This window comes from Morus notabilis, unplaced genomic scaffold (assembly GCF_000414095.1).
Source record: "Morus notabilis unplaced genomic scaffold, ASM41409v2 Scaffold241, whole genome shotgun sequence".
NCBI lineage: Eukaryota > Viridiplantae > Streptophyta > Magnoliopsida > Rosales > Moraceae > Morus > Morus notabilis.
In genome coordinates this window covers 335,762-359,387 of record NW_010358037.1, presented here as the reverse complement: position 1 = coordinate 359,387, position 23,626 = coordinate 335,762, and the positions used below count along the sequence as shown (strand labels likewise).

The following is a 23,626-nucleotide window of genomic DNA, read 5'->3' as shown; positions in this document are numbered from 1 at the left end:
AAACCTATTTAAAAAAAAAAAACCCAAATTAAAAAAAAAAAAAAAAAAAAAAAAAAAAAAAAAAAAAAAAAAACTTGAGACCCCTGCTGTTCGGTGTGCTACATCACTAGGCACTAGCAGCCTCTCATCACTTTGGTGAAAAAGAAAACGACGTGTTGGACTTGGCTTTACATACGACATGTCATTTCGTTTTTTTTTCCACATGGCTCAGCATTAGTTTGATTTTCTCCACGTGGAAGATAGTCATTGGGTGCCAAAAGTTCTTACACTATTTGACTTTTGACACTTCTAACCGGACAGAAGAATCCGTTCCCGCTTAGCTCCAAACACAGAATCACGAAGTGGTGCCAAAGTAATTTTCACAAGATCCTAACCTCTTTAGTAAATTTGAATTTTCATTCAGACCCAAAAAAATAATAATAATAATAATAACTTCAGTCATCCTATAAAATGGCTACAAAATTGCGAGCCCCAAACTTTACCTTTTTTTGTATATTTTATCGATCCCCAATCTTTTTCTGATCCAGATTGGTACAGATCGATCCGTTCGATCTCAATTCCACTCCTTATTCGTTCAATTAGTCCTCTTCTGGACCGATTGATTCCAATTTTGTTCATCGCGACGCCCTCGATTCAATTCTAGGGTTAGGGTTTGTAAATCCCAGAAATCTTTCGATCGCGAATTCTTTTTGCCAAATTCGTTGAGTATCCGCGTCTAGATTAGCCTTTCCCGATAATAATTCATCTCTCTCTGTCGAAAATTTTCGTATTCTTCCAAAATTTGTATTTTTATTTAAAAAAAAATTTATACCCAAAAAATAATCTGTTTTTATTTTTATTTTTATTTTCTCAGTTTTGTGGCAAACCCACTATCTAAAATTGTATCTATAATTGGGTTCTGATTCGTGCGGTGCTTTTGCTAATTGTTTGAAAGATAATTCTTCCAGGTAAAGACTTGCTCTTTCTAGCTCAGTAATTTATAATTGTTGCCTTTACATAGTTAATAATAAAAAATAATAAATTTTTTTATTTTTTATTTTTTAATTTTTTTTTGGGTATCTAAGGAATAGTTGTAAGATTTTTCCCCCCCTCAAGATTATCCTCTGCTATATAATTCTTAATTCACATCCAATCCGTAGATTTTTTATGCTGTACTCTTCTTAAAAGTAACTAACTCTTAGTTGCAGTTGAGAAAGAATGATAAACAAGAGACCTTATGGTGATGAAGATTCTTATGAAGTAGCTTCTAAGCACCCAAGAGAATGCTCTTATGAGGTTGCTCCAGTTGTGGATATTGTTACTTTTCAGAATGATCCTCAAAAATCCTTTTCGGGTATGATATAAGTTATATAACTAGGCGTATTGGCTTAGTTAAGCTTTGGTTTTCCTTATTGTGCAGATCTGGCAATGAAGTAGTTTCTTTGAATTTGTTAGACTTCTCATTACTGAAAATTGCTCTGGACCAGTTGTTTTGGTTCTGACCTAGATTATTGAAAACATTGTGCGCGCGTACGTACGGATACACACATACGTATACATATGTACGCACGCGCGCCCGTACATACATACATATAAATACACATATACACTCACCCCATATACATATACATATATTTGTGTATATAGAACCTTATAAAAACTGTGTGTCCAACAAAGATATGTCTACGAGTTCATAGTTCTTTTTACTTTATTCTGGTCTTTAAGTATTCAGTTTGAGCTAATGACGTATCACCTCATGAAGTTGATGAAGGCAAGAGCAGTTTTGAGAAATGTCGAGACGAACGGAAATTCACAAGTGATTTGATCACTGATGTCTCAAAAGAGAGTAGAGAAGCTGAAAATGGACTTTCTGGTGGCACTTCCCATTATTTGTGGGTCAACAGTAATATTATTGAAGCAGATCTAAGGCTGGAGACGGCTTCTCATCTATCACTTTTTCCAGAATTCTTTGAACACGGAGACCGTCTGAGGGTTTTACTACAATCAGATGACATTTATGCGTCGTCTTCAGTTGATTACCCTCCTCAAAAGTTAGTTGCTGTTGGACCAGAACATCAAGCTTGTGTTCCAGAATGGCATCCACGGGGTTCTAACTCTTCGGATTGTCAAACTGATTTGCAAATGCTTAATGCTGATGAGGAAAAGATGGGCATTTGTGTCTTTCCAATGCCTAAGCCCGACGTTTCTTTAAATTATTGCTCTGAGGATGATGGGGTAAGCAGAAATGAGTGCAGGTGCCTTGATGGGGGTTCTGTTAGATGTGTGAGACAACATGTGATGGAAGCTAGGGAAAAACTAAGGGAAAAAATGGGGTCGAAACTATTTGAGGAGTTGGGTTTTTGTGAGATGGGAGAGGATGTTGCTAAGCAATGGACGGAAGAGGAAGAACAGATTTTTCATGAGGTCGTTCTTTCAAACCCCGCATCACTGGGTAAGAACTTTTGGGATCATCTTCCAGTTGCTTTTCCTTCTCGAACTCACAAGGATCTTGTAAGCTATTATTTTAATGTCTTCATGCTTCGGAAGCGTGCCGAACAGAATAGGTTTGACCCCCTAAACATTGATAGTGACAATGATGAGTGGCAACAGAGTGAACTTGCCGTGGTAGAGGATGACGAGGACTCTGTGGTAGAATCTCCTATCGATCAAGATGCTCCATATTATTGTCAGGAAGAGCATTTGGAGGATTGCCATGAAGACTTGGACGATGCAAACAAGGTGGATGCTTGTGAAGGCGGTGTTGATCTGGTTTGTCAGGTTGGAGCTGATGAAGAAGATGGAGGGGATATAGATGATGGATCCGAGGCTTTTGCTAAGGACTCACCTGGTAATTTTTGTGACACCAAGATTGATGTGCTGGGCAAAACCCCTGGCAATAATAGGGGGGATATCGATGTTCAAGATTATTCCTGCACATCTTATGAGTGTCAGCGAAACAGGATAGAACTCTGTTGTCCACTTGACGATGGAAATCTGAGTTCCAATGCAAGAGACTGTAGTGTTGGATGATGTTATCACTTTTCAATACACGCAGATATGTTTACGATCCTTGCAATAAAAATAAGAACAAAAAACTTGGATTTTTAAGAAACAGAAAAAAGTTTAGTCGTCTATGAATATACTCTCGGGAAGGTTAGCCACTGTTAAGCATGTGAAGCTGACCGGGGTCTGTTTATTGTTCCTTTTACGGATTGTGTCGGTTCTGTGGGCATCATTTCTTAGAGAATTTTCAACCGATAAGGGATGATCATCACAAATAAGAATCATAAAAGCTGGTGATGGGTGATTGACCTTCCAAAAAACCATTCCTCTTGTTTCTCCTTTTGAATGTTTTACACGTGTTGGCAGTGGCATCATTAGAGAGTATTTTCTCAGTAGGTAATTGATGTCCATGGGCGCGTCAAAAGGAACTCTCGTGGAAGCTTGCTTTCAGCATGGTATGGTTCTGAAATCTGAAGCCAAGGTTTTTCCCATTAGAAGTGAATAAAAGAAGTTTGTTACACGCTGTTTCACTGTATGATTCTCATTATTTATCAGAAACGACCAGACATTCTGTTTCTTTATCGCAACTCTCTTTTTTGTTTCTTTTCTTATTTTGGCAATGTACCACTAGCAATATGGTTCTCTCTCAGTGTCAGTATCAATAATATTCATTTTTGTCATGTATATCTCTATCTCTCTCTATCTATATAAACATATATACATATATACATATATATGTGTGTGCATATATATATATATATATATATATATATATTACACCATTTGTCAATTTACTTTCTTCAAGTTATAAGCCACACAGAAGTTTGGCAGAAAGGAACAAAGAAAAGAATTGCATTAACAAGGCGTTGATCACAAATGCTTGAGAGAGAGAGAGAGAGAGAGAGAGTGGTTATACTCAGCATATAAACAAAGTTAAATTAATTTTTTATTTTGTATTCTTCCACATAGTTGGTCCTTATTCGTAATTTTGTAGGAGGCAACAACCACGGCATTTCCTTGCAATTGCAAAGTGCCAAGTTGTCATCATTTAAGCATTATTTTGGATGGTCTTGAGCTCCTTTTATCTCTGAAGTGAAAGTACGAGGGTGATAGGTAAACATCCATAGTGCAGAGAACATGTTAAAAGCTCCAATTTTATGGTTAGTTTACAAGTTACTTATTGTCTTCGTCATTGATGCAAAGAAATGGCACTTTTTAGACACGATTTGATCCTGTCAGATGCAACAACACTAATATCCTTTAGACATGCAGAACATACACATTCTTTTTTTTTCTTTTTTTTTCGTGATTTGATCTTTTCTTTTAATAAAAAAAAAATTTTGGTGGAATGGAATTATTGGCTGATAGGTTTAATCTAGTGCAGCTTTATAGATGGTGACCGAGCATGACAAGAGCATAAATCCATGTGATGGTTCTTGTTTTCAAACACTTTCCTCATAGTGTTTCCACAACACTATGATTGGATTAAAAAAAAATCCACAAAATCAACATGAACACCCCCTAAATAATACTATTTTTTCATGAAAAAAGAAAGAAAGAAAGAAACACTAGCATTATTGCGTGTCTATACGCAATAAAATGCTCGAGAAATTATAACCCGGATTTCGGTTCACCAAATCGCAAATCCGAGCCATCTTCACAAAGCAGACTTGAAACAGCAAAGCAGCATTTTAGTCCAATCATCCTATGGCAATTAAACAAATATGGCTGATGAAACCATCAATGATCAAACTATGGCTTGGTCATTTCAACTTCTGGAACACCATAGACCTCGTATGGACACCATAGCTTAGAAGATAACATAAATAAACCAAGAGTGGGGACATGCTATATGTCACCCTATAAAATATATACATTTCTTAGTAGCAAGCGGTACACACCAAGTCTCTTTGTATATTGCAATTTTCTTTTTTGGAATACAAAACTTTTTTTTTTTTTTCCTATTATTAATATATATACGACGAAGAATATCTCTGTGCTTGACTCTTTAACCAACTATGGGCTTATCCATTTATACGTGCCACATATCAATCCATCCACATAGAAATCTCATGTAACATAAAATGATGTACATAGGATATACTAGAAATCAAGAATTTTGCTGTTAGATAACTCTAGTAGGATAAAAAATGAATTACCAGTAGTTATGTATTTTTTAACTGTTAAATCGATATTAAAAACTGTTTGTTCTGCATACTTTTTTAATTCATTATGATTTTGACCATATTTAATGGTCAAGAAATCAAGTGTTATCGGCATAGAGGTTTACCGAAGTTGAACTTAGTGCTAAGAACATATGATGCTGTGGGATAGTGCTATTGGAGCTTGTTATACACTCAACATGGACATATATAGCCGAAAATGACCATTTACTATTGTATTTTATGTGGGGTGAATGAAATAATTCCTTTTTTTCCCTCTTTATTTTATTGTGATTTTCATTGCTCTGTCTGATGTTCAAAGGATTGATTATGTACGCTTACCAAGAGGTTGGTTAAAAGTCTAGCTCACGTTGATCCTAACTTAATCGTTATTTATTACCTAATGCATGCTTTAACGTATCCATGATCAATGATTATTTCAGTAGTGCAATAATTCCATATTTCATACCCATTGCAAGTTCAGGCAGTACTAACTAAAGAACAATTTTGGTTGCAGAATTAATCTAGCAATAATTCGACACTCACTTAACGTTGAGGTCTTGAATTTGAACTAACCACCCGAATTAAAAATTTTTAAAAAAAAGTACTCAAGAAAAATTATCATTTTTCATTTATTAAAAAAAAGGAAGAAAGAAACTTAATGCTATGTTTGGTAGGAAGGAAAGAAAATAGGATAGAAAGAAAATATGGAAGTGATGAAAAATAACAATGATGGAAAGGAAATTGATTTTTTTTTATGTTGTTTAGTATGAGAAGATGAAAAGAAAATGAGCTTACCTTCACTTGTTTGGTATTGAAAGTTAAATTGGGAGGAAAGAAAAAATTTTACTCATAAATTATTTTTATACCCGTTTAGTAACTTTACTCACTTTAATGAGTTGTCCTCATTTTCCATCTCATTTTCTGTCCACTTGTGGAAAGAAAAAAAATAGTGGGGTCCACATATATTTTTTCCACTCTATTTTCTCTTCCTTTCTTTTTTCTCTCCTACCAAACAACCTACATTTTCATTTTCCCTCCCAAAATCCCTCCACCTTCTTCCTTCCTTCTACTTTTCTTTCCTACCAAACATACTAAATGGCAATTGGAGGCTTAAAACTGTCCCTTGTTGAGAATATTATCATTTGGGAATTGGGATCTTCACAGTGAAAGGAATGGTTTGCTCTTGCCAAAGGAAATGACAGTTCTTAGGCCATTTGATGAATAATGGTAAAGGATTAACCCATTTTTGAGCCTTATATTTGCCTTAATTCATTCGTACAAGTATAGTTCTAGAAGTAAGCTCCTTGGTTTTTCAACACCTAATCAAGGGGTTTTAGCACAGTTGCCCTTGTCATGATTTAGAAAATTGTTTCTTAAACTTTTAATTTTAACAGTCAACTCTTGAAACTTATAAATTGTTACAATGTGCCATATTTTACTAAACATGTTCAAGTGTTTTATTGGATTTAAGAGATTTGAGGAATTAAAAAATTTGTGTTACATTTAAATTGGAATGTCAGAGATTTTCGTCAATGTGTTTTTTGGACACTAATTTAGCACAATCAATGTTAAAATGGTACATATTGTAATAATTTTATAAATTGAAGTAGCAACTTATCAAAATTAAAAATTTAAAGGACAAATTACTAAAGTCATACAAATTAAAGAGCCAAATGTGTAAAATACCCCCTAATAAAATAGAAAATCTCAAGTCCTCCGAGAAAAATCAAACTTAAAGATTCTTCACTTGTAGTGCATCCAATCGATTTCTTTTTTTTTTCATCCCTTTTTTCTTTTGGGACCATGGGATCCTTTCTATAAGAACATTCACACATTTTACTCTTTTTTTCCCCACAAATATCAGGGGAAAAAAAAAACCCCACTAGCTATGGCTTCTTAAATAATCCCAAACAAAACCTCATCATTTACTTAATTATATAAGGCTTTTTGTACGGTAAGACCTCCTAAAAAAATTTACTAGCAGAATATTCTGTTTTGACTATTAAATTATTTTTTTAATGATTAAATCTACAAGAGAGTAATTTTGTGTAATACATGTAAATTTTTAATATGAATTTGTATAAATCTAACCGTTAAAAATTTAATCTAACTGACAAAATAAAATATTCCACTCGTAAATTTTTTAAAGAATCCCACAGTAAAGGCTTCCATTTTAATTAATAACAAAACTATTCTTTTTCATCTCTCTTTTCCCGTCCAATGCCTTGAACATCAGCATTCAGCAAGTGCGAAGAGTACCTATTTATGATTTATTGCTTTTATTATTATTATTTTTGTTAGAAGTTTTATAGCTTTCCTTTCCATGCATGTATTTTCTCCTTCCAAATGTAGCATCAAACTTTGAGAGAGAAAGTTACAGTGCAAGAGATCCTATAGTCGCTTATTTTACTCCCTCTCTTTTCCTTTTTCCCATTTTAATTTTCTTTGCTTCTATTCGTGCTCAAGTCACTGTAAAAACAGTGTTCACTATAGAAGAAACAAACCAATTCGCATTCAGTTAGACCAGTTATAGGAGCTTGAAGATTTCAAGCACCATTTTAGTGAGAGAAAGAGCTAGAGAGAAAGAGAGAGAGAGAGAGAAGACCGCGAGAATCAGTTTGAGCAGATCTTGATCGTTGAATCAGAAACCCAAATGGTTCATTTTCCAATCACTTGAGAGGAAAAAAAAAAGGTAAGCAAGCAAGAAATCTCTCTGTTTCTGATCTGGGTCTTTCTTCATTCCTCTGTTTCTTGAATAACTTTCTTCCTTTTTTTTCCGGGAAAGTCGACAACTTTCTCGGCTAAGCTTCTTGGTTCGGTTTCTGATCTGGGTTTTCTCAGCTACCTCCATTTTCAGTGAACAAAGCTGTTATGGATCAAGATCAAGAACAGAGACACGTCTGCAGATTCTGCAACAAGAGTTTCTTGAGTGGAAAAGTCTTGGGAGGCCACATGAGGTGTCACGGAACGAAAAAGCTCAACAACAAGAGCGAGAAAGATGGTGGTGAGAGAAGTGGCTATGGCTACGGGCTAAGAGTCAACCCCAAAAAGTCTTCAAGAATTTCAGGCTCAAACGACCATGATTTTGATTCTTCATCTGGGCAAGAGATTTTCTGCCAAGTTTGTGGCAAAGGGTTTGATTCTATGAGAGCTTTGTTTGGCCACATGAGGCACCACTCGGGAAAGAAGAAGAAGAAAGAGCAAATCCATTGCAAAAAATGTGGGAAAGAGTTTGAGTCTTTGAGGGCTCTGATTGGCCACATGAAGAGCCATTCATCGGAGAAGAGATTTGTTCTTGGTGGTGGTGTACAAAGAGAGAAGCTTTTTGGGGAAACGAGCCAGTTGGTGCGCAAGAAAAGGTCGAGGAGATTGTTGAGGTACAGGGCTGTTAGTCCCAATTGTTCTTTTTCTTATAATAATATGAGTGAATGTTCTAGTGGGGTTGAGCTTCTTGATCATGATAAAGAAGTGGAGGAGGTTGCTTTTTGCTTGTTGATGTTGTCTAGAGGTGTTCACAGCTGGGATGAATTCTGCTCGGTCGCCGAGTCGTCGGATAACTCCGAGTCTCCGAATCACATCCCGGGGAATGGTGATGGTGATGGTGATGGTGATGGTGATGATGGATGGCTCAAGTTGGTGAAGAAACCAAGGCTGGAGATGTTGGAGCTGTTTGGTGGGAAGAAAGTGTCCGACTTTAGTGAAAATGATTTTGGGCTCGGAAATGATGGTGAGGAAAAGATGGTGAGTTTGGAAGCTTCTGTTTCTAATGGTGATACTGATTATGAGAAAGAGAAAGAAAGTGAAGATGGGATTGGAAATATCAACTCCGTCGGATTGGAATTTGATGAGAATCAAAGAGAGGAAGTAATAGTAGGAGCGGATCTTGTTTCTCATAGCAAGAAGAGCGAGTACAAGTGCAGGACTTGCAACAAGATTTTCCACTCTCATCAGGCACTTGGGGGCCACCAAACCATCCACAGGCTAGCCAAGAACAGCTTCCCCGCCTTCCAATTCGACGTCACCGCCGCGCGGTGCAGCGATTTCCCCGGGATTGAAGCCGAGCCCAATGATAATTCAATGGAGATGGAGATGGAGATGGATCGAGTGACTTTGACAAGTTATGAGAGTAATACTAACAATAAGGAGCACAAATGTCCCATATGCTTCAAGGTGTTTGCTTCAGGCCAAGCTTTGGGTGGCCACAAAAGGGCTCATACTGTTAGAGATTCTGAAGTTGAAGCGGACCAGATCACATTGATGAAGCAAGAAGTTTGTAATATCTCAGATGTACTTGATGTTGGTGTTTCATTGACACTAGGGGATATTAACGCCAACAATGGTGTTCAGCTCAAGCCATGGTGGGTCAAAAACGACCACAAACATGAGGTGCTGGTGGGTCTAGTGCCCAACTGAGAGGACTGATTTCATCTAATCATTGCTCTCTTGGAGTATCAGTGATTTTTTCTTTCTTTTCTTTTTTTCTTTTTTGGGTGGTTTGGGGAAAATTCATATAGAAAAAAGCTTTTGTGGTTTTGACTTGTAAATGGCATTAGAGATTTTTTTCCTCTTTTTTTCTTTTTACAGCTTATACTGGTAGTTTGATCATTTTTGTTTCTTTTCATATGGGAAATTTGTTGACATGTGTACTGGGGATATTTTTGTCCTTTTAGATGAATGAAAACAGAACAGCCAGTTTTGTTGACCCTTTTCTTTGATTATCAAATTTTTCATGGGAAAATGTCGTTTTTTTTTTTTTTTTTTAAAATTTTTAGTCCTCAACCACTAAATCTGAAAAACACATCTCATCTACTGTATCTTATATATATATTATATGATTGATTTTATTTTGTTGGATAGTCCACTCGTGTATCTACTTCTCCCTCTAATTAGAACGCTTTCTTTAGCAAGAAGCTAGAGGTTCCTTTGCTGTGGTCCAAAAAGAAAAACGGTCCATTTGTGCCATCTCATTTTGTGCTTAGATGGCCTAAAAAAAAATGTTACAATCTTGACGAAAATTTTGATCATTTTAAAAAAAAAAAGAAATTTAAGACCCAAAAAAAATGATGTTGTGAAATTGGTTGCAACACAGGGAAGTTTGTGAAAATAGAAAGGAGAAGCTAGGCATGATGAGGAATTGACTAGTCCTTTTTGGTAAGTAATCATCCACTGGCCACTGATTGGTTCTGTAGCTATGAGTTTCTGAACCCATTATGATTACAAGTGTAGAATTAAATAAAATAATGGTGTTGGCTTAACTCATTAGTCATTACTGGACACTTTTACGCATAATCTAGACAAACGAGAGCTGAGTTGGATATTGGACATTTCTGATTATGAAAGTGCAAACCCAGCAAAAATTTGTCTGGCTAGAGTTGGGTTTTAATTTACCTCTTCCGTGTTGACAAATTTTGGCATAAATTAAGGTCAATAACACTTATAAAAACTAGTAATACATGAATAGATTAGAATAACACGCTTTTAAATAGTTAATATTCTAATAAATTGGTTTTCTAAAAAGAGCTTAGCCTAGTATGCACGTGGTCGTGTAGGTGAATAGTTAAATTTCAAAAATGATACTTAAAACTCATTTAGTAAAAAAACATGGTGCTTTGAACTTTATGGTTTAAAATGGAGATTTTTAAATATGTAGTTTGGATTTTTAGTTCAAAACATTGAAAATCAATAGTTCAAAACATTAAAATTATTAGTTCGAACCAAGTCTCAAAAAGTTTACCTAACTCTACTTGAACATGTTTATTAAACGGAAAAAAAACATTATATTTGAACATTAAGGCTGTGTTCGTTTCATGAGTTTGGTTCGAATCAGCCCAATGACCCAAATTAGTGTTTGGTTGTCCACAGTTGAAACCCTAACTCGAATTGTGATTTGAGTTGAGCTGCCATATTAGAATTCAATGCAGGCGTAAATTCCATTAATTCGAACATGTCTCTATAGTAATTCCTCTCTACCCAATTCAGGCAAAAGCCTGTGGGATTCTCTCACGCCTTACCGTTTCTCTCATCTTTTCACCGAAAGCTCTCCTCTCTGTCGTTTCCCATCATCTACAGTGTTGGAAAATTGTAGAAAGCTCTCTCTTCTAGCTTGGTGAAGTTCCACTCTCATTATTCGAGTCTGCCTCTCATATGCTCTGCACAACTCATCAGGCAAAAGCCTGTGGGATTCCGATAGCTAATAAAACCAGGGAGTGATAAGACTCGGGGGAAATTTTTGACCAATGAAATACCATTATGGAAATTAATAAATATTTATTAGTAACAATTCGTTGGAAAAGCATGGTTTCCACGCAAACAAATGTCGTTTATGCTCCATGTGTTAAACGACATGCAATTTTACTAAAAACGATGTGTCGTTTATCCTCCTCAAAATTTCCGTTGTCGTATAAGCCCTTTTTGATTAGATAGATAAAGTTCTCTGCCTCAGTTCAAAGCGACATGCCGTTTATTGTTAAGAAGTTCCCTTCTTTTAAATCCTCAATCAACAAACATGTCCCGTAGTTATCAAAAGTTTGTTGTCGTTTATTTCCAAACAACTTGTGTTTGTTTAAACTTTTTGACAATATTTTATTTTCTTGTCCGAACGAAGTGACGACATGTTGGTAATAGACTAATCATTTGCATGGCGTTTGATGAAAAGTTTGTTTTGTTTATTTCCATGAACGACTTTCTGTTTGAACTTTGAACGCATCATTTTTCTTTTCTTTTTTCCTTCGTAAGGAAGTTTTCTTTTTCACACCCATTGAACTGCAGGTCATTCAATTTTCTGAATTTGTTGTCGTTTACGAAAAGGGCATATACTTTACTCATAGAACGATGTATCTTCATGACTTTTAATATCTGTTGTCGTTTAAATTATGGAGCACTATGTCGTTCATTATATGGAATTTTGCCTACCTAAAATCGACAAAACAATTGGTTGTTTGGTTATAGAAAACAAAACCAAACGTCTTTATTTGTTTATTTATTTATTAAAAACACCACCAAACGACATGTAATTGAAAATTAGACCCTTTTTTTTTTTTTTTTACTTTTGCCGAAAACGTTATGTCGTTAGATCTGATAATTGGCTGCCGACAATATCAAGAACGACGTATCGTCGTTTGCTTTTTCATAGTTCAGAGGGCAGAGATTGAAACGACATGCCTCTATACATTATAGTTGGACGTCGTTTTGTGTTTAATTTTTACCTTCATCTAAGCCGAAAGCAACGTGTAATTCAGCGTGTTCAGCTTAAACATGTCATCCTTTTATGTAGTTGAGTTTTTTTGTTTTGTGTTTTCCTTTTTCTAAAAAAATAAATGGACATAGAGCTCGTTTGGTTGGAGAATTCGTTCTTTGACTCGAATCATGATTTATGATTCGTTACAGTATTTTCTCTCATAAAAAACACACTTAAATCGAAAATGATCTAATCTCATGATTCTAATTCATAAACTAAACGGGCTCATAAAATTTGGCTATCGCATGCTAATTTTTTAGCTGATCTATTATACAAAGCTCGGGACACGCGTTTTTTTCTTTTTAATTCCCCAATCTTTATTATTATTATTATTATTATTTTATTTATTTTTTTGCTACTCATTCCCCGATCTTTATTGATAAATAAACAAAAACAGTTTATTTGCCTTTTCGGAATAAGAAATAACTAGTATTTAAGTTTAACTGTGCCCATATGTTAGTTGCTTCAAGATAATATAGAAGGGACGAGCTGGTCTGCAATTTGCAATGCTGGAACAATCCAGAAACTTTACTGGCTTTTAAGCATGTGGGAATTATTTTAGTAATAGTACAGGTAAGCAGAAACGTAACTAGACTTTTAATCCAGCGAGACACAAATAAACATAAAGTTTATAAACTAACACAATATAAAAATAATTTCTTGCAATATTTTTTAGTAACAAAATTCTATTAAAAAGCCTCACGTTAAAATTGGAAAGTTTGTTCAGCCTTTCTACTGTGGTCCATGAGAATTGAGACTTATTATAATGACACCCCTTATAATTTATTAAAATTACAGTAACACCCCCTTAACGGAATTTAATAGCAGCAACACCTCTTAATTGAAACTCTGTTAAATTTTAGTGAGAAATGTCAAAACTACCCCTGTGTTAAATTTGTTTTCTAACATTTTTATTTGATTTTTTAATAAAAAATTGTGTTAGGATGTGTTGTATTATTTTTAAAGAGTTAACTTAAAAATATATTACAGAAAAATAATGCGTTTAATTTTTTTGTATTATATTTTTTGTCATTAATGTTTAAAATTTAATTTAAAACCATTTTTGTTTCATTAATAGGATATATTTGTCCAATTTAATTTATTCTTTCAATTAAATTAATTTTCATTACAATATAGTTGGTCCTTATAATGCACTAAATATTAAATAGTTTTTAATTTAATACGCTAGTTTAGTGGATGGAGAACAATACTAAAATAAAGGATTTTTAGAAAAAAAATCAAAAAACATATTTGTTTTTATTAGAGTGAAAATTATAGTTATAAATGTGTAAAAATTAACTAAACTCATTTTTTGATGCTAAATAAGTGTATAAACGTCTTTTCTAATATTATCTATAACTTAGAAATATTTTATGGTAAATAGAGGGGCATTTTTGGTATTTTAAAAAATTTAATGGTCAAAATTGACTATCACCTCATAGTCAATTAACGTAAGGGGTCTCCGTGTAATTTTTATAAAAAATTGAGGGGTGTTGATGTGATTAGTTTCGGTCAAGATAGTGTCTCTATTATTTTGGCAAAACACAAGAGTATCGATGTAATAAGCCCTTAGAATTGGAAGCAAATTAGGTCAAAGTATTTAGCAATATGCCACAAAAATTAGAAGGGAATCGACTTTTGTCGGGGTGCTTAAAACTATAAGATTTTATGCCATGTGGCAGAACAAAAATTGAATGGAAAAGATTAAGGTTTCGTTCACTTCACCGATTTGAGTTTTAAGTTTTTACAGTAAAAGGCTCTCAGAAAATGTCACATTTAACTTTTTCTGCTACAGTGAAAAACTATCAGAAAATATCACATCTCAGCTCGAATTGAAAACTTGAATCTACGAAGTGAACGAGGCCTAAATTATTCTGAAATACTGACTATAATTTTCTTCTTCTCCTCTTTCTTCTCTCTCCCTTTCTCAACTGCTTCTCGTCTCTAATTTCTTTTTCTCTTATCTTTCTTCACCTCTCTCTCTCTTATCCAGTCGCCGACGCTAACCCCTTTACCTACTATCAACCAGCGCATCCACACCACTTCATCTCTAGATCTCATGGCTCAAATATTGCGCATCATCGAAAGATCCCATTGCTGCAACATTGCCCGTCGCTGTCGACGAAATATCAGTGCTGCCGAGAACAAAGAAGTACAGACGCCGTCCTCATCAAATCCGCACATCTTTAGTGCAAAATCGCGGCCAGATCCGTCGTGAGATTTTGTTTATGACAGATCAAAGAGGAACGATGCGAGGACAGTATAGAGTTGGAGATCCCCCATAGCCATCTTCATCGTCATCTTCATGCATCTCCACCATCCCGACGATGGATGTTTCTTTTTTTATTATTTTCATATTTGTTTGTATTTTTTTCTAACCTGTTTGTGATTTTTCTTTTTATTTTTTATCATGATCTAAGTTTGTAAATTTTTTGATTTTTTTTCTCTATAGTTGTGGAGGATTCTGTGGCTTTTTTTTTGTGAATCTTTCTGATTTTAGGAGCTTTTTTTTTTTTAGTGATATGGTTTTCAAATGTGATTGTTGGCCATTGAAAATGGCGGATTCGGGTGGTTACCGACATGTGACTTGGTTGTCACCGATTGGTAACTGATATCTTGGTGGATACCGGCCAGTATCTCTAGTGGATACCGGTTGGTATCTCAGGCGGTAGCTGATAGCGTGGCAGATACTAATGGTAACTTGTAATTTTTTCCTTTTTTTATTTTTTTGTACTCTGACGACATTGATGGCCGGACTAAGACTAATCAAGGGGGTTGCCAATCGAGATACTGTCAGTAACTGGCCAGGATACCAGCATTACTAGGTGGTATTGTCATTGGATATCAAAGGTATTACGATTGGATACCATACCAGCAATCACCGGCCAACAACTGGCAACCTCTGGCGGCCGATATCACGGTGGTTACAAGTTGATAAGTATCGATTGACAATGAATACTAATTGGTATCGACCATAGATACCGATCGGTATCCTGGTGGATACCGGCTATTATATTGAGGGTATGTTTGGTATTTCAAATATAGTGTGTTGATGTAGTTGCGGTGTATTTTGCGAAAGTTTTAGCCCTTGGACACATGTCAAAACTTGTGGCAGTTGTCTATAAAGCCTAATTAGGTCAACTAACGCCCAACAAAAGAAAGCCCAAAAATAAAAGAGCAACTTTCTGCGAGAGAGAAAAAAAGTAACCTCAGTGGGAGCACAAATACCTCAATAAAGGGTATAATCATGAAAATTTATAGGAAAGTTAAATTTTTTCCCCCCTTTCTCAGTGGGGTCTGTGCCCCCACTGGTCCCACTGTGCCTCGGCGGGCGGGTGTATGTAAGCAAAAGAGAATTTGTAGTAAATATTTTCCAAACTTAAAAGTAGTGAATAAGAGATACTTTAATTTATTTCAAAAATTTAGTAAATCTACTAAATTTAGTTTCAAAAATTTACTATTTACTATAATTTTCGTAAGCAAAATTCCATGTCCTCTGCTTGATCTGCACTAGGTAGGAATTTCAGGCATAAATCGTAGTCCTATTAATTCTCATTTAAGTATTTCTTTACCAATCCCACAGTACATCCCAAGCAGTATAAACATGCAAATATTTTAAAACTTTCGATGAAACCATAAAAAAAGAAAGAAAAAAGATCATGTGCAATGGACATGTGGGTATGGGATTGAGTCACCTGAATCACTGCTCCATGGCTGTCCATGTGCATGCTCTGCAAAATCCTCAAGAAGTGTCCACAAACTTTAAACATTGTGTTCCCTTTGGCTAGCGCCTAGCTGTTTTATCACAACGGTGGAAATTTTGGACACAGAAAGATCTAACTTTGTCATAATATGTTCTTTGATCTTACACAAAATATGGGAATTTCTAATGATGGGAACTCTTTTATCATTCATATGTATCTAGTGGGGTTCTTTGACCACAACTATATGATTTACGCCATATTCCAAGCATGAATTATGATATGGGACTGAATACCGTAAAAGAATTTTTTGAGCAGCGCTATTATACCTAGTTCATTAAAATTGTACCGTTGCGGTCAATGAGCCCGCGGATGAGGAGCTCCCACCGTAGAATTATTGTTAAAATTACCTTAATCAACCATTTTTTTATTCAAGATCGGTATTGGTTTCTGAGAAGAAAAAAGTACAAAACTCTATTTGGACCATTCTTATTTCAATATCATACACATTCATCAGATTATAACGGCTCAGGTATGATTGAGATGAGCAAGCACATCTGAGGTTGCCGCTATTTGAAGTCAACATGAAATGGCAATAGAGGAAGGAAACAACAGCATTTTTATTTATTGTTGACATTATTATATTTAAACGAGTTCATAATAACAAAATCTTTATTTGCATAACACTGTTCTCGAGTCGAGCTACACTTTATTCCCTTGCAAAAACTCCACATAGAAACTAAACATAAAATAAATACAAGACAAAAAAAAAGGGTCACAAAAACAGTGTTGAAGTGCAATGCAGTGAATCAAAACCTGTTATTCGGTACCAAGCACATATGTTTATGGTAATTCAACAGGTTTAATGTTCCATATGTCTTTAGCATATTCATGAATGGTTCTGTCACTGCTAAACTTGTATGACCCAGCTGTGTTCAGGATTGACATTTTAGTCCATTTCTGCACAAACACCAGAATCAAATGTCAAATTTTGAATCCTGGATCTAATGGTTAGAAGGTGGATTTAATGGAAATGTAAAACTTACCTTTTGGTCCTGATATGCCTCGTCAACCTTCTCCTGGCATTCTATGTAACTAGGGAAGTCCTTGCCCACAAGGAAATAATCTGCACGGCCAAAACCTTCAATTCCTTCCAAGGATCCAATCAGTTCATCATAATTGTAGGGCCCAAAAACACCGCTTCTGGCGTATTCCTTGACTTCTTCAAACCTTGGGTCCGGAACAAACTGCATTGTAACACCAACTAGGTTAGATACATTCAAGGAAATAATCAGATGAAGAAGAGTGTAAGTGGTTGTTTCCCGTTTACTTGAACTTTTGAGTGAATGCATTTGTAAATCTCAGTTTTTAGCGATTGCCAACCACAAGTTCATAAGCGTGACATTAGATAGCAAAAAGAACGTCACCAATTTGGTATATAAATAATTAGGAACTGATCATTTGTTTATTAGGACAAACCTTTCCCTCAGCTCTTTCTTTTCTCAGGTCAGCAATCTCATGAGCCTCAGCACCAAAAAGAAAAAAGTTATCTTCTCCAACCTCTTCTCTTATTTCGACATTGGCTCCGTCCAAAGTCCCGATAAGGATGCAGCCATTCATAGAAAACTTCATGTTGCTGGTTCCACTGGCTTCCATTCCAGCAGTACTGTAGAGAGGCCAAAAGAAAAAAAAGGAAGCACTTAGGAAAAAGATACTTTCATCAAATCCGTAAGGGGTTTTGTCTCAGCCAGGAAAATAAAACGTGGACTGCTCTCTATTTGAGACAATTTTCTGAGCATCAATTTGTACTAAACATATGAGCAGTAGTAAATTTGGAAGCAAGCTTCTCTAAGTTTATCAAGAGCACACCCCAAATTAACCATATTATGAAACCAAAGTACCTGATGTGCTGTGACAGCTCGCTTGCAGGAATCAGTAATTCGGCAACACTAACATTGTAATCTGGGACGAAGACAACCTAATATGACAAGGAATGATATAGCAGTCAGCAACACAAATGAAGTTACAACGAGCACCTGATGCACATGTAATTATTATCTAAACGAAAATCACACTTGGACATTCCATAGTTGTGTGTGATCATTTTACAATTATTTAAAAAGTTGCCTATTTGATCTATGTACTTTTCCTTTATGTCAGAGTCTACTGATACAATAGCTGATGGCAATAGTTACACTTGCGAACTAGAAAACATCTTACAGTAAGCAAGTTAAGGAATTATGATGATTCAATTAATAGAGAATATACCTTCAGTAAGTCACCAATTTCAGGATCATGATTAACAGTAGCACCAACATCTGTGATAAATTTCACAATTCTCTTTGCTTGCACATACGTAGAAAATGCTTTTCCTCCAAATATACAAACTCGCGGAACAAATTTCTCTTTCCTTTCGGCGGCACTCATTTCTTTCATTTTCTTGTAGCGATAGACAATGCCCAAGATATTTAATAGTTGTCTTTTGTACTCATGGATGCGCTTCACCTAAATATAGTAAGTCCAACCAACAGTTAGATGTTGAAAAGAAAAGATAGCACAAAGAAAAGGTTTGGATATTTTTGACTTCTTCCATATGGTGACAGAGTGTTATCCTTCAGCACTTGTCAAACTATAAAGAAAAATAAAGTACCTGGATGTCAAACATAGCATCAGGGCTAACAGAATATCCAGTTTTTTCCTTGATCAATGATACAACTTTCAGCTTGTTGCTCCTTTTTGCTTCCCTCCACTGGATCTGGAGATCCTCGTTATCTGCAAACTATCCGAAAACAATACAAGTCTGGTAAGTATGCAGCACAGGACAGCATAATCTGGACATAATTAATCCAACATGAATTAGTAACATAGAAACTGAGACAATGTTACAAACAAGAGACTCAGTTGTAGTAATTACCTTACTTAATTCGGCCAGATTTTCAGCATTTAGAACCCAGTCTTCTGTACCAATCCAATCAGAAATGATTTTACTCAGTTCTGGATTGCAAAACCGGATCCATCTTCTTGGAGTAACCCCATTTGTTTTGTTCTGAAATTTCTCGGGCCATAGCTGCAAAATCGTACAATAAAGCAATAATAAGAGAGAATTTTCACAATTTTTGAAACTCCTAACCCAGAGATAAAATAATGCAAATACATATACTGTGACTAGAAGACAAAGTTTTTCACGATTTTTAAAACTCCCAGACATAAAATAATGCAAATACATATACTCTGACAAGAAAACAGAGAAAAGACAATCTTTTGACATGTTTACCTTAAAAAAGGAGTTGAATACTTCTTCCTTCACTATTTCGCTATGAATCGCAGCAACCCCATTCACTGCATGACCACCCACTACACAGAGATTAGCCATACGAACCATCTTCGGCGGTTCGGGTACTGGCTCTGGCAACACCTCCCCCTTCTCTTGAGGGACTTCCGCTTCAGATTTTTCTTCTTCATTGACAGCTTCAACTTCTTCAACCTCATCAACTACTTCAACCTCATCAACTTCTTCAACCTCATCAACTTCTTCAACCTCATCAACTTCTTCAACATCTTCAAGTTCCTCACTGATTAGAACCACTGGGCTTTCTTTAGGCTTAACAATTATATCTGCAAAGGCAGCTGGCAACTCCACATTTTCTAATATTCTCATCTCCTTCAGTTTCTTCTCTAATAAGTCAGAATCTGCTGTACCATACTCCGCAACTATGCTGTGAATAAGCTGAACATAAATATTAGTAATTAGATCAGTACATACAGTTACAAAGAAAAGGTGTTGCATTTCAACAAAATAAAACATTACCTCCTCATCTACCATTTCTATAATCTCAACATGCCGAGGTAGCAGTTTTTGCATAAGCTCTAAACTCCATTTCTCCAATGCCTCAGGTAACACAGTATGGTTGGTGTATGCTACAGTTCTGGCACATGAAGCAGGATGCGAGGAGTTGAAATTAGCTTGAGGAAATATTAAGAAAAAATTATCTTCATTCGAAATAAATCTAGAACAGACCTCAGAGATGCACAAGCAAATTATATTTCAACTTCAATGGAGATAAAAAAGAGATGAGTAGGGTGGAGCAATTTGAACACAAACAGAATTCTTTAATTGAGCTTTATATGGTGGAGCTAAAAAAATAAATGTCAATATCGAGCTTAATATGGTGGTGCTACGGAGGACACAAGCGATGAAGAAAAGTAATAGATCAGACATAAAAATAAAATGTCCCAAATTTACTGAATTCAACTAGTTATAAACAACACTCTCCTGTAATTCTGATAACCAACTGTGATGGTGTCAGGAATTGCTACATCACTATATATATTCCTATACGTGAAAGATACCTTTGAGTGATAGTCCAGGCCTCCTTCCAACTTAAACCCTTCACGTCAATCAAAATTCTGATCAGCTCAGGAATGCAGAGAGTTGGATGAGTATCATTCATCTGTACAGCAACCTTTTCAGGGAACTCTTCCCATTTTACAGATGATCCAGATCTCCTCTCAAACCGTGCAATAATATCTTGGAGAGAAGCTGAACATAGAGTATATTGTTGCTTCAGACGGAGGATCTTTCCTTCAATTGATTCATCGCCAGGATAGAGAATGTAGCAAATCTGATAAGCAAGCATTGACAAAGAGATCCTCTTATAAATTTAAACAAGTGGTAAAAGCACCATAATGAAACTTCTGAAAATCAAGGTTTTTACAACATGGATTGTCCAAAACCATATCTAAAACAATAATTAGCAATAGTAATAAAAGCTAAGAAAAGTATTACAAACATCCACATGGTAATTAGCCAATACATACCTTTTCAGCACTTCCAAGGGCCTCGTATGCTTTGGTATGCTCTCCTGCATTGAAGGCAGATAAATCAAAATCTTCTGATGGAGCCTTGGTTGACCACAGTCGCAGATTAATTGTGGTTTTAGTTTTGTATCCTGGTATGGGAACATCATATGCAACAGCTACTATATCTTCTCCTCCAATCCAATGTCTTTTTCCATCTGATCCAGAAACAAGCTTCCCGTAAAACTGTACAGGATATGAGACATCATTTCTTACAATTTCCCAGGGATTTCCCATCTGCAAGGAGAAAAAAGTAATCATTTCAGGACTAACAAGTAAAAAGACCAGAAAATAAGTGATAATTTCATTAATCTTGACACATACAGTAGCACCATTAAAAAAAAAAGTAAGAGAGAGAGAGGAGAGAGATAAAGTAGCACTTGAAATGAAAGTGGTGAACATATAGCTATACCTCAAGCCAATCCTCAGCAACTTCTTCTTGACCATCTTTGGTAATCCGCTGTTTAAATAATCCATACCTGTATCTAAGGCCATAACCCCATGCTGGGTAATTAAGAGTTGCCAAAGAATCCAGAAAGCAAGATGCCAGCCTCCCGAGACCCCCATTTCCAAGTGCAGCATCTGGCTCCTACAATGGGACAAACAAAGTATTTTAGTTACAATAATTGAGAGATATAGAGAGAGAGAGTGAGTGAGAGAAGAATAAGGGTCTAACCTGAGAAGCTATTTGCTCTAATTTGTGTCCAAGTTTGTTTAAAGCCTCTGCATAAGCACCAGTGAGCTCTAAATTACCAATGGCATTTAACAGAGCTCTACCCTACAAAAAAAGAGATTATGGAACACACATTGCAAATGATTCAATATATATATGATTTCTGCTTGTAGAACCAATGTGAGACATTTACAACGGACCTGTAGAAACTCCATTGACAAATAATATGCCTGCTTAACATTCAATTTCTCAAAATAATTGTATGTAGCATTCCAGTTAATGATGAGAGAATCCCGAACACTTTGTGCAGTTGCAAAGTAAGCCTTTGGAAGATCAAACCGCTCAGGGGAAAATAGAGGGTTGAACTCTGCATGGTATTTGATACTTGAAGCGACAGAAGCAGCATCTGGTGTGAGAGAAACGAGTGTGGTTCCAGCTTCTAAATCAACACATGAAATGTTACAATTAGGTGAGATTGACTAAAATGATGAATAACTAAAAGGAATCTCAAACCAAAGTTCACATCTCACAAAGACACCGAGACTTCTTTAAGTTTCTTCTTCAAGTACGCCCACTTCCCAAAAGTAAGCTAACCTTGAGAACCTTGTTGTATTTTTAAATTTAATATTTCAAATATAGTGCCTCCAGTGAAGTTTTATAGCACTCATTTAACTTGCACAATTTTAATAAAAAGTTTTTGGTTTTGTTTATTTCGCATTAGAAGAAATATATCTCTTGTTTATATAAGTCTTCATACAAAATTGTTCCATCATTTTGTTCTAAGTACTTAGAAAGTTTGGTGTAAATTATTCCTAAATTTCATTCACCCTGCTTGATCGGTTGGTTAGAGGCTCAAAGTCCATATAGTTGTTCTAGCGCTGAAAATTTAGGAGTGCAGGCTTACAAAGCTCAGGTTGTTGTATCCTGAAGGTTAGACCGCCATGAAGTCTACTTTGCACCCAAACATTGTCCTTCTTCGAGAGGGGTGGAATCTATCTGTAACGATAGTGCCTAACATGCCCCGAACTCGCTTTGGTCTTTAAAATCGTCGTATTATTTCAATGTTAAGGTGTTAAGGCTAGATGGCTATGGATTCTTCTATCCTAGAATGAAAGAGAGCCGATGATATTTGGTGCAAATGAAGGTCTCAATAAAGGTATTTATATAGGCATGTATCTTGGCCTCTCAATAAAGGTTTAAAGACTTGACTAAGTATATAATTTCTTTATTAAAGAAATGAGAAGCAAATAAAGCCAAAAAACATAAAATCTTTGTTTAAGTAATGCAAATTAAACAAAGTTATAAATCTTCATCAAATCCACAATATCGGAAATATTGAATTTAAAATAGAAAAAGGGTAATCATATTTTTCCATGTCAGCATCAAAAAAGGATCCGAATTGACCAAATAACGTATGCAATATCATAGAACAGTATGGCAATAAGCCAACTGAATAAGATGATCATCAGCCAGTACTCCATTTCCCATATATCCTAAATGATTTACATACCATTTAGGGAGTGATTGGAACTGGATGGTTGAAGTCATCAAAAAAGGCATAACTTTTAGTACAATTAAATGTACTAGTCCATCAGATGGTAGATCCCAATCCTTTTCTGAGACTGACAAGGAAAAACATGAATACATGGCCTACCAAATTAAAAACGATACAAAATCAACTAATTAAATTCTTCTCCATTTTCCCGTTAGTTTTCCTTAAAGCAGTTGAAAAGAACAAAAATGCTATTATTATTTTTTTAAAATAAAAAAAAAAGCTCACAGAAACACTCTTATTACTGCGAATACCAGCCAGGAAAAAAAATCCGAAATCTAAGTCGAAAAACACACAAGAGAGGTAGGTAATTCATTATAACAACAGGAAAACAAAACGAAACAAATTAATGAAACGTGAAAGCTAAAATGAGGAAGACGATCGGAACCTTCATCGGTGATCGGATCCTTCACTCTCTGCGTCGGCTCGCCCGAGGCGCTCTTCACCGAAAAAGCACGC

General features: G+C 35.5%; 3 protein-coding genes across 4 annotated transcripts in view; 2 read left to right on the top strand and 1 right to left on the bottom strand.

The window, feature by feature from the left end:
* The first annotated feature begins 451 nt into the window (after positions 1 to 451).
* On the top strand, positions 452 to 3,662 carry LOC21403871. Of its 2 annotated transcripts, none has more exons than XM_024161127.1 (3): positions 452 to 947; positions 1,188 to 1,333; positions 1,742 to 3,662. In XM_024161127.1, exons 2-3 carry the CDS (start codon positions 1,198 to 1,200, stop codon positions 3,007 to 3,009), a joined length of 1,404 nt encoding a protein of 467 aa, XP_024016895.1. In that variant the 5' UTR covers positions 452 to 947; positions 1,188 to 1,197; the 3' UTR covers positions 3,010 to 3,662. The 2 variants fall into 2 exon arrangements, with proteins under 2 accessions (XP_024016895.1, XP_024016896.1); XM_024161128.1 differs by having other exon boundaries at positions 1,182 to 1,333.
* A 4,590-nt stretch (positions 3,663 to 8,252) lies between these two features.
* LOC21403870 (zinc finger protein ZAT4) lies at positions 8,253 to 9,686 on the top strand. The gene has a single exon (XM_010091308.2). It carries the CDS (start codon positions 8,292 to 8,294, stop codon positions 9,558 to 9,560), a length of 1,269 nt encoding a protein of 422 aa, XP_010089610.2. The 5' UTR covers positions 8,253 to 8,291; the 3' UTR covers positions 9,561 to 9,686.
* Positions 9,687 to 16,729: 7,043 nt separating this feature from the next.
* LOC21403869 (alpha-1,4 glucan phosphorylase L isozyme, chloroplastic/amyloplastic) overlaps positions 16,730 to 23,626 on the bottom strand; it is a 7,243-nt gene continuing 346 nt past the window's right edge. Inside the window, exons 1-15 of the mRNA XM_024177348.1 lie at positions 23,556 to 23,626; positions 21,816 to 22,054; positions 21,619 to 21,720; positions 21,355 to 21,531; positions 20,904 to 21,179; positions 20,436 to 20,707; positions 19,894 to 20,011; positions 19,360 to 19,812; positions 19,000 to 19,152; positions 18,736 to 18,864; positions 18,354 to 18,590; positions 17,987 to 18,063; positions 17,565 to 17,751; positions 17,132 to 17,332; positions 16,730 to 17,045 (exon numbers count right to left, since the gene is read on the bottom strand). The exon at positions 23,556 to 23,626 is cut by the window's right edge and continues 346 nt beyond it. Coding sequence (XP_024033116.1) covers positions 16,929 to 17,045; positions 17,132 to 17,332; positions 17,565 to 17,751; positions 17,987 to 18,063; positions 18,354 to 18,590; positions 18,736 to 18,864; positions 19,000 to 19,152; positions 19,360 to 19,812; positions 19,894 to 20,011; positions 20,436 to 20,707; positions 20,904 to 21,179; positions 21,355 to 21,531; positions 21,619 to 21,720; positions 21,816 to 22,054; positions 23,556 to 23,626 — 2,809 coding nt within the window. The 3' untranslated portion in view covers positions 16,730 to 16,928. The remainder of the gene's footprint in view (positions 17,046 to 17,131; positions 17,333 to 17,564; positions 17,752 to 17,986; positions 18,064 to 18,353; positions 18,591 to 18,735; positions 18,865 to 18,999; positions 19,153 to 19,359; positions 19,813 to 19,893; positions 20,012 to 20,435; positions 20,708 to 20,903; positions 21,180 to 21,354; positions 21,532 to 21,618; positions 21,721 to 21,815; positions 22,055 to 23,555) is intronic.

Excerpts from the sequence above, each read along its gene's own strand:
- LOC21403871 (XM_024161127.1), top strand. The coding sequence starts at position 1,198 with ATGATAAACAAGAGACCTTATGGTGATGAAGATTCTTATGAAGTAGCT. Across the intron at positions 1,334-1,741 it reads TCCTCAAAAATCCTTTTCGG|TTGATGAAGGCAAGAGCAGT; the intron begins GTATGATATAAG and ends CACCTCATGAAG.
- LOC21403870 (XM_010091308.2), top strand. The coding sequence starts at position 8,292 with ATGAGAGCTTTGTTTGGCCACATGAGGCACCACTCGGGAAAGAAGAAG.